Here is an 11,257-nt window from a genome sequence, read left to right on the forward strand (position 1 = left end):
TGAGTTTAAAATGACTTGTGATCATTCGAGAAGGTCACTCATCGCTGTGACTCTCGGCTCGTTTAACTTCTTATGTTCTATTTTTCTTATTTATAGTTAACTAATTAAACATTACTAATTATTTGTGTTTATGGCTTCTCAAGTTGTCTTAAATGTGAATCTAATCTCCTTAATTGTCCGGACCGACACCGGTCACCGGAACAGTGAAATCTACCAGGCTATGCAACGGGGTGTTACAAACAGCCGTACGACTAGCCATGTTATATGGTAGTGAGTATTGGGCACTGAAAGAGTCGTATGTGTCTAAGATAAGAGTTGCGGAGATGAGAATGTTAAGGTGAATGAGTGGTCATACTAGACTAGATAAAGTCCGTAATGAGAGTATTAGAGAAAAGGTAGGAGTAGTGCCAATTGAGGATAAATAGAGAGAAGGAAGATTGAGGTAGTTTAGTCATGTGAAGCGTAGACATACGAAGGCTCCAGTTAGACAAGTAGAGCACATTAGGTTAGAAGATAGAAAGAAAAGAAAGAGTAAACCTAAATTGACTTAGAAAAGAGTAGTACAATATGACCTAGAAGCATTACACATTTTCGAGAATTTAATCCAAAATCATTTAAAATGGAAAAAAAGAATCCATATAGCCGACCCCAAATTATTGGGATAAAGGCTTAGTTGAGTTGAGTTGAGTTCTCTAAAAACCACAAATAATAAAAGAGAATGAAGGGAAAGTGTAAAAGAGAGGAATAAAGTGCAATGGAGGAAAAAAACCTCTCACTTTGCCTCCAAAACTAATTGAGGGCATTAAAGGTATTTCATATTATTAGAAACTTTTTGATCCATATTAATTACGGATCAACTTGATCCAAGAATCTTTTTTGAATTGAAAATTAACTTAATCTCCTAAGATTAACATTTAACTTCTCAAAAAGGTTATAAATCTATATAGATAAAGCATGAAGATATTCTCAAAAGTCCCACACGTTGCTAATATGTGACATTCTTTATAATAAATAGCCATAATTATAAGATAATTTATAATATATTAACATATATTAATTACATATTTTTATATTTATATTATATATAGATAGATTTTAATTAATTCTATTATGAAATTTTTATTAAAAAGTTAGAGAAATAAAAATAATAAAAATATAATTTGAAATAATTAATAAAAAATTTAAATATTATATTATTTTTATATATTAAAATTAAAATAAAATATATAAATTAAAATTATTAATAACTACATGCATTACCTTGAGCAATTACCTAGTATTATTAACGAGGAGATAAAATTTATAAAGTAATAATCATCCCTTATTAATTTCGTACCAAACCTCATATCAAATGCCCTCTAAAAGATAATTAGAAGTGTGCAATTCCAGTTTGGTTCAAGGTTTACCTAGGAACCGAAACCGAAACCGAACTGAAATTTCGATATGATTCTAATTCGATTCTTTATTATTTCAGTTCCGGCTCAATATAATTCTCGGTTCTTTGATTTCAGCTCGATTCAATATGATTCGATTCAATTCTCAATTCTTAAAATAATTTTATATAATTATTTCCTTAAAAAGTCATACTTATATTAACATTAAAGTTTTAAATTAGATTATTAATACTTAATATATTATATAATATATCTTTTGACCATTTTTAAATTATATAATATTTAATTATAAAGTGCATATATAATTTATGATTAAATATATGATATAATATAATAATATATTATATAATATACATTTTAACTATTTATTAATTATAAATATAACATTTAAGTATAATATATAAATATAGTTAAAAATTAACATATATATAATATAATAATACATTTATAATTAAAAATTATAAGGTAATTTAATATATTTATAATTAAAATTATTAAGAAAATATAGAAAAATAAAATATAGGAAACATATTTATAAATTTGGTTCTTGATTCAGTTTTGGTTTGGTATGATTTCAATTTGATTTCAGTATAATTTCGGTTTAGTTCTTGGTAAAGAACCAGAACCGAATCAAAGTATAAAAAAAAAAATTTCCGTTTGGCATGGTTTATGTCGGTTCGGTATGGTTCTTCGATTCAATTCGATTCCCCAAGAACTATGCACAGCTCTAATGATAATAGTGAGTATCCAACTCTCAAAGAATACATAGCAAAACACAGGACAAACTTTAACATGAAGATCCTCCCAAAGTATCAATTTATTTCATTCTATACAGTTAAACAACATTGGCATCAAGCTTTAAGCGATGGCCCCAACTTTTGCAAGGTCTTCAAGGGCCTTAAAGATCTGTGCCTCAGTTTAACCTTCCAATCAAATGCACCTCTCAACGCCCATATCTGCATGGAGTCCAAAGATTCATGATGATGTTACAAACATAAAGCTCAAAAACTAAAACATAGTAAAAAAAAAATGAGAAATTGCTGTCCTAAAATGCAATAATATAATTACCAGCGAAAATGGGAATTCACCATGCAGCAAAAAATTCAAGCCCATAGTTGTAAATACATCACCATTAATTCATCATCAATCAAACAACTACCAGAATCATGCTTCTTTATCAAAAGAGGGATTAGATAATATCTTTCCAGGATGTGGGGGTAAAAAGGAAAAGCATTTCATCATTAACAGAGGCTGTGCAATTGCTAACATTCCTTTTGAAGATTTTCCCTATAGAGGTGTATTAGAAATGGTGGTTAAGGGGATGAAATGTCACATGAAAGGAATACAGCATTTCACACTTTTTAAATTGCGTTTGGCATATAGGGTAGCATGACAGGGAATATTAACAGTTCACGCCTAATGTGGTATAAAAACGTTAACATAGAAGAGTTGGTTAACAAAGTGAAAAGGAGGGTTAAAATTTTGCCCCAAATGCATTCCTGTAGGGGATGAAGGGATGCGTAGGAGCCTAGGTGAAGAATTAAATAAGGAGCTGACAAAGAAATAAGTAATCAGCAGATAACAATCTCATTTCCAGGGCACTGACACTAACAGGCCAAAATAGAAGATCTCCTATTTGCTTGGAAACAAAAATAAAGTGGATAAAACACCTTTTTTGCTTTAAGAGAATAATGCTTGAAAAACCAAAATATAGCTTCATCCAATTTAAAGGAGACATTACAACCCTGATGAGGATATTATTAAAGAAACATCTCCTGGATGCTCTAATTACAACCTCTACCTTCTAGTTAGACAGGGATGGCAATGAGTAAAGCATATTGGTGTACCTTAGCCTATTCAATCTGATTATAGAAGTTACGAATATTTATAAATGGGTTTAGAAATGTTATAAGTTTAAAAATAATTATCTATTACTGGTTTGAAAAGCATTCTAGTATTAATTAGATTTGGGACAGGTAAAAAAACAGGTTTGAGATGGGTTCAAATAGTATAATTATTAAATGGGTTCAGGTAGGGGTAAAGCACTACCTGTTGTCATTCCTAAGCTGAGCCCCACCACAGTCCAAGGCCATGATAAAAACATGGCTGGTCTTTTAGAGTGTTTAAGCTCTAAAATGCCAAGCTCTTAACTGAAGCAGTCCTGAGATTAAATTCGGACAAATTCCAGGATCCATGACTCTAAAGCAACAATCACACATGAATTTCAATGTAGCTTTACTCACCAGCTAACACCCATAGAAGAATACTCAACTGGATCCATAATGATAACAAACAGGCTATAAGGAATTTTTTATAGAAAAAAAAACCTCAAAACTTTAGTGCTACAACTCAATCAGATAGCAAGTCTTATCCATCAACAATTACATTAGAAGCCTACATCTCATTCTATTAATCATGGTAACTTGCATGTAATCACTAACCTGTTCTCTGTTGCCTCAAACTTGTTTAGTTTCAGGCAAAGATATGCAGAATATACACTTGAGCAACACATTTACATGAGCTTAGATACTTGGACGGCATTCACCCGAAAAACTTGCAACAAATGTGTGCAAAACTGAAATGAGCTATACCAGGCTATAATTTGTCCTTGGGAAGATGGTATCTATGTAAACTACTAACCTATCTAGATTATTGTTGAACTGCAAATGTGCTTGGAATTACAAAACAAGTTGTTTGAATTCTGAATTACTTGTTACAAAGATTTGCAGCTACAGATGTGCACAAACTCCATTACCAGAAAGTCATATGCAAAGACAAGAAAAAGTGGCCTGCATTATTTCATGGCTTCATAAAAATATGAAGTCTATGGGGACAAAGGATTCATGTTTCACATAGCATATAACAATCAAATAGAAAACAGATGCCTGCTAATTAATTTATAAAAATTTTAGACTGGAAAGTAGAGGCTCCACGATATTTTCTAAAATCCATTAACTAATAAGTGAGTGTTGGTATGCTGCTGCATTTTAAATTACTGGAAGAATGTACTTTCCAAAGAATTTCATTTGAGTTAGACAAAAACTTTATTAAAACAAAATTGAACTACACTATCCCAATCCAAATTAAGTTCTTCTATATATGTCTTCCCCACGTAGCATCAAGGCATGTTGGCATAGGAATGTTAGATACACTGGAAGCTAAAACCCTAAAACAAAATGATAAATTCGACCAAACACATGCATTGGCACGCAAACAGAGGGAGAGAGATACCTCAATAATCAAATGGAATAAAGCAAACAGATAGGGGGACTTCACATACCATATCTAGCCCATAATTGAGGCTCGATTCCACTAGACTCACGGATCAGGATCGGAAGCTTAGGGTTCAGAGTCTTGAGATCCTTGTAATTTTTCTTCACGAATGCTCTGACAACAATAAATAAAGTCAAATGACTCGAAAGGAAATTAGTGAAAAGCTGTAACCAATTGGGGATTGTTAATACCTAGTCGATGATCTTGAAGGTGAAGATTGGCACAGCAGAATACGAAACTCCTTAAGATTCCGAGAAAGTTGCCCTCTCCATGCCATTTTCTATTCTCCCGATTTTTCAATATGCTCAAATGCTTCTCAGCTTCGTTCTCACGCTGATCACGCAAATGCTCTCCCTTCCGGGTTTTGTAATGCGGGTCTCCATTGGAATTTTATTCGGTTTTGAGTAAGGGACTAGGTGAAAAAGGGGTAAACAAAAATAAAGAGACATATATGAGGGGCAAATTTTACTTGTGGTGAATTTTAGGATTGGTAATAATACAGTACATATGAATTTTAAAATTTCACTTAAAATCTCATAAACTATTATAAAGATCACTTCAAACTTTATACAACCTGCAACAATCGGTTTAAAAGTTAAAACGATGACAGTTCAAACAATATTAAAAATCATTTTTTCCTCTTTTCTCTCTCCTCTATGTAATATATAATTCTTACTTTCTCAACTTTATTTATCCTAAATACCTTGCCCTTCTCATCCCTCATTTTCTGATGAAATCAAATTTTCTTTTACTCTCTCTTTTTTCTTCAAGTTTGTAGTTGAATGATATTTTTGTGCTTTTATTTTTCTTTCTTTCATTAATGATGTCTCAGTTTAATGGAAGAAGTTTATCACCAAATGGTATTCTTCTTTGCCAATGTGAAGAATAAGCGAAATTAACAATATCATGGACCAATGCACACCCTGAAAGAAGGTTTTATGGCTGCATAAACTATTGGGTAAGTAGAAATGAATTTTTCATCTAGATCTACACTTGGGTAAAATTTTTTCTATGATAGCATGATATGGGTAGTCATGATTTGGGTAAATTTTTTTAATATGGGTTTTAGGCTAAGAGAAGATATTTATAATGATATGGGTTATGGGTTTTTTTATATGAATAATACTAAGATATGTTTTTTTTTTTAAATTTTTTGTAGAGAAGCAATTGTTGTTATTATTTTGAATGGGTTGATCCACATTAAAACTTTCCAACAAAATCTAAATAAAATAATATTGAATCAAACATACCCATCGAAAAAAGTTATAACAAATAATGTACCTTAACTGAATCTGAAGAAAACAGTAAGGAATATCTCAAACAGTGGACTTGATAGTAATTTATAAGGTAATAGCAAATTTGTAAGAAAAATAATGACCAAACTCACAATCCTTCAAGGGAATAACAAGCAAACTGACAAATCGATAAACCAAGAGTGAACTTATGAATTGAGGGAACTACAAGAGAGAGAATAAAGATGAGAAAAATAGCATTCAAGCGAATAGTGACAAAAGAACCTACGTTCTACGCGTTAGTTAAAATTATTGGTTGACAATGAAGAATGAGTCATGCAAAGAAATAAAAGATAGATTTCAAGTGATGATTTGCGATAAAGAATGAGCCTGATGATGAAGAAATTGAAGGGACACAACCTACTGTATCAAAAAAGAGAGAAAATGTAGACGAAAGAGTGAGAGAGTGAAGTAATACAAGTTGAAGGAGAGACAAAAAGGAATAAGTGATTCTTAATCTTACCTAGACATGCCAAATTATCTTTTTACCTTCAAACCGGTTACTGTAGGTTGTATGAGGTTTAAAGTGACATTTACTATAGTTTATGAGGTTTTAAGTAAAATTTTAAAATTCATGTACCGTGGTGTTACTAATCATAAAATTCATATTCCATGGATGAAATTTACCCTATATATGAGTTAGCATTATTTGATTATAATGAAATAATTGAATAAATAAAATTTAATTATTTTAGTAAAATAAATTTATTTTAATTTGATTTTTAGTTAATAATTTTAAATTTTCTATTATTAATTTAATTAATTTTAATTTAGTAATCAAACTAATAAAAATAATTTAATTTACATAATTATTATTTATAATTATTATTTTTATAATTTTGTTTTTAATATTTAATTGATAGTTATTCCTTTATTATTAATAAATTATATTTATTATTTTTATAAATAAAAATAATTAAAAATGTATTATTATTATTAACTAATTAATTAGCAATATAAAATATAAATTACATTTTTTTATTAATGTGATTATAATTTAAAATGATTGAATATTTTAACTTTTAATTAGATTTAATTCTCTTTATTTTAGTCTGATTCAATTAATATAGTTAGAATTTGTTAAATTTTTGATTAATTTAAAATTTAATTTGATTTGATTAATTGAATATTTACTTTATATATCTTTATTTAAAAAAATAAATTAACGGATAGTAATTTTTATCCTCATAATTCAATTTTTCTTATATCTAAATTGTTTTATTTCTTTTGCCACTCAAATTTAACTTCCTTTTACATTTTTTTAAACATAAAAAATGTATAATATTTTCTCATTTCCTTTCTATTAATTTACATTTTCTTAAAAAAAAAAATTCCTTCCATATATATATATATATATATATATATTATAATCTTACTTATTTTTTTCACTTCTTACCCTTTTCATTTTTCCATTAATTATCCTTTCTTCACCCACCAAACAGCATTCTGTCTTTAGCCTCAATATCCAAATCGAAACCATTAACCAACTCAGGTTCTCTAATTTGATCATGGTTAGAATTCCTTGGTTAGGGTTATTGCGTGGTGTCAGATAAAAGGGAAGCTGGAGCTCTTTGAAATACATGTGACTTGCCTATAAGAAATTAGAACCTCTTCTTCTCCTAGGAGGCGATCAGCCATATTGTTTCCAACGCACGCTCCGTCAGGTCCACTACCTCTATTTTATTATTGTAAAAGGATTATTATATCGTATTTTTTTTATGCCTCTGTGTTCATTTCTGTTTTTAATTTTTTCACAATGCTTATTTTAATACTATCTATCGCACATGTTTTCTGTGCTTGCCTTCTGGAATCTCTGTCCTTTGTCTCTTTATCTACATCTCCTTTATAATTACTTAAGAATTCTATATGGTTTCTGTTGTTGCTTTCTCTGCTTTTGCTTGTAATCGTCTTTTGCTTTCACTAAGCTGTTTGATTTTCCTCTTAGCGCTTGTATATTTTGAAGGGATTTTGATTTTTGGATTTAACGTCGTCTTGATTAGCAGTTATTTGTGAAGGTATGACTGGTAATAACTTGCAAATCACGGTTGAGATTTGAGTTGAGACGAATCCAAACTATATTATTCGGGATTCCCGTATTTTGTCCAAACTTCACAGAAAAATCTGAAGCTTTTTCTGTGATGTTTGGGTTATGCTCTTTGCCTTGAGAAACTCGAATTTAAGCAATTAAATTACTTTGATAATATCAAGTTATCAAAGTTTTGATGTGGGGGTTTTTACTTTGACACTATATATGTCGTTGTGTTCATAAATGTAGAAAAAATTATAATTTTAAATCGACCTCAGGTACCTTAATAAATGTGGATTTAAAATATGTATGAAAATTATAATTTGACATCCACCCTGTGCAAGCTCTCAACAGTATCCATAAATAAAGTATTCATTGGCAAATCAAATTTTGATTAAAACAATTTTAACGAAATTAAATTGTTTAGTTCAAAGTATATCATTCGTTCTTCATCTTGTGCGTTATGTTGCGTCTCCTTGCTGCTTTTTTTAATGATTTTACATTCTGATAGAGCTTTTTAGGACAGAAAACCTTTTTCCCCCTTTTGCTAAGCTCTAATAATCATAATATCTTAATGATTTTCATGGATTTCGAATAACAAAACGATCACGTTTACACTATCCAGTAGTAAACAAATCCCATAAAATCTTGTTAAAATGGCTTTCTTATTCAGATTGGAACATTATATGCTTGTAGAATTTTTGAAGCTTTACTCTCTCTGCATCTTGTGGTTTGTCTCACTTAATAAATTCAAGGTTTTACGTAGCTATTGTGTTAATTCTTGCTGCAGTGATATGAAAACCCTATTCCAAAGTTAAGATTGTTGTGTCCGATATGGAACTTTCAAATGCATATTGGTTGACAAATCCCATTAATCCATGTAGGGAAGGCTTTGTGATTTAGGTTGCTAGACTATATGTTTGTTGAGTTTGGATTCTTCACTTAGTTCACTTGTTATTTATATCCAACGCTGAATTTTCAAATGCATAAATCATTTGATAGTTGGATATTAGTGGTCTTTTTATACTGTTTTGCAGGTAAACTACTTTCTGCTTCATAAGTAGCTACAAAATGGCAGATGGCCATGAGATTGATAAAAACATCGAGATATGGAAGATTAAAAAGCTTATAAAAGCTCTGGAAGCTGCTCGAGGCAATGGCACAAGCATGATTTCTCTCATCATGCCTCCTCGCGATCAGATATCCCGTGTTACTAAGATGCTTGGTGATGAGTTTGGAACTGCTTCAAACATTAAAAGCAGGGTCAATCGTCAGTCTGTGTTAGGTGCAATTACTTCTGCTCAGCAAAGGCTCAAACTTTACAACAAGGTTCCTCCAAATGGTCTTGTGCTTTACACGGGAACAATTGTTACTGAAGATGGAAAGGAAAAGAAGGTGACAATCGACTTTGAGCCTTTTAGGCCCATAAATGCATCTCTGTACCTGTGTGACAACAAGTTCCATACGGAAGCTCTAAATGAGCTTTTGGAATCTGATGACAAGTTTGGCTTTATTGTGATGGATGGTAATGGAACCCTTTTTGGGACTCTAAGTGGTAACACGCGAGAGGTTCTCCATAAATTTACTGTTGACCTGCCAAAGAAGCATGGGAGAGGAGGGCAGTCAGCTCTTCGATTTGCTCGACTTCGAATGGAGAAGCGCCACAACTATGTGAGGAAGACAGCAGAACTTGCCACACAGTTTTTTATTAATCCTGCCACCAGCCAGCCTAATGTTGCAGGATTAATTCTTGCTGGATCTGCTGACTTCAAGACTGAGCTGAGTCAGTCTGATATGTTTGATCCTCGACTTCAGGCAAAAATTCTGAATGTGGTTGATGTTTCATATGGGGGTGAAAATGGTTTTAATCAGGCAATTGAGCTGTCATCAGAAATTCTATCCAACGTGAAGTTTGTACAGGAAAAACGCTTGATTGGTAAGTACTTTGAGGAGATTAGCCAGGATACTGGGAAATATGTTTTCGGTGTGGATGACACGCTGAAAGCTCTAGAGATGGGTGCTGTTGAGACTCTCATTGTGTGGGAAAATTTGGACATCAGTAGGTATGTGTTGAAAAACAGCGTCACTGGTGAGATTGTCATAAAACATTTGAATAAGGAGCAGGAGGCTAATCAGGACAACTTTAAGGATTCATCAAGTTCTGTTGAACTGGAAGTTCAGGAAAAGATGCCGCTGCTTGAGTGGTTTGCTAATGAGTACAAGCGTTTTGGTTGCACTCTTGAGTTTGTTACCAATAAATCCCAAGAAGGATCCCAGTTTTGCAGAGGGTTCGGTGGGATTGGCGGGATTCTTCGTTACCAGCTTGATATGAGAGATTTTGATGAGCTTTCTGATGATGAAGTTTATGATGATTCTGAATAGCAATCAGCCAACTCTACCCCATTGCTGGTGCAGGAGAATGGGGTAAAAGAGCCTGCCCCAGTACACAGCACACGACATGTCGTTCGGTGCTGCTTGATACTAGAAAGATTTGACACAGTGCTAATTGAGGTTTCATCCTTAAACACAATTTATGCTACATGTCATTATCTTCTGAATTTAGCCACCTCAAATTATCTTTCAAATATTTATGATGGGCTAATTATTAGATGCACCCGGTGCACTAAAAAAATAGTGCTCACTCTCTCACAGAAAGTGGGTCCTTCCTATTATATAGGAAATGGGTCTCACATGACTGTGAGAGAAGGTGAATGTGCATCGGGTGCATCTAATAATTCCTCTTTATGATGTGCATTTTATGTTTTTTTTTTTTTTTTTTTAAAGGGGATCATGATATTTCTGTGTCAAAGCAAGCTTAATGTGGCGAGGCTCCTTGGTTTTCATGATGTAGCAGCTGGATATTCTATGCAAGTGAAAATTACCCTTGTATCATTACATCTACAGTTTGGCCTGAGTGTAAGAAGCTGCTGGATCAGCATGGTCGATGTCTAGATGAAGACTGCAGATTTTTTGCATCAGCATAAGACCTTAATATAGTTATGGTTGGTGAAAGCTCCTAGTTACTCTTGAATGAGTATTGTTATAATTGTGGTATTGTCTCTACAATAAGTTGATACTCGTGGAGGTTGTGTTGATAAATCCATGACTTTCAGAGCTCAGTTTGACATGTTTCTAGTTTATTTGATGTTAGTTGCCCCATGCTAAGTTAGAAAACGTGTCTGCTTGAGGTTAGTTTTTTTAATTATTTTTGTGCTGTATCTTTTGGTTGGAATGAACATCTTAGGTTTGACCTTGAGGTCCTGATTCATTTA

The 11,257-nt window shown here is 32.0% G+C and overlaps 2 protein-coding genes across 2 annotated transcripts; one reads left to right on the forward strand and one right to left on the reverse strand.

Annotated features, from left to right (window-relative positions):
* Positions 1–2,156: 2,156 nt before the first annotated feature.
* Positions 2,157–5,079, reverse strand: LOC110633129 (NADH dehydrogenase [ubiquinone] 1 alpha subcomplex subunit 2-like). Its single transcript, XM_021781607.2, is given in 3 exon segments — positions 2,157–2,350; positions 4,675–4,781; positions 4,859–5,079. Coding segments are annotated over 3 exon segments (291 nt in total). The 5' UTR covers positions 4,945–5,079; the 3' UTR covers positions 2,157–2,252.
* A 2,287-nt stretch (positions 5,080–7,366) lies between these two features.
* Positions 7,367–11,257, forward strand: LOC110633140 (eukaryotic peptide chain release factor subunit 1-3). The gene is made up of 3 exons (XM_021781640.2): positions 7,367–7,623; positions 9,023–10,496; positions 10,770–11,257. Exon 2 carries the CDS (start codon positions 9,057–9,059, stop codon positions 10,365–10,367), a length of 1,311 nt encoding a protein of 436 aa, XP_021637332.2. The 5' UTR covers positions 7,367–7,623; positions 9,023–9,056; the 3' UTR covers positions 10,368–10,496; positions 10,770–11,257.

This window comes from Hevea brasiliensis, chromosome 3 (assembly GCF_030052815.1).
Source record: "Hevea brasiliensis isolate MT/VB/25A 57/8 chromosome 3, ASM3005281v1, whole genome shotgun sequence".
Taxonomy (NCBI): Eukaryota; Viridiplantae; Streptophyta; class Magnoliopsida; order Malpighiales; family Euphorbiaceae; genus Hevea; species Hevea brasiliensis.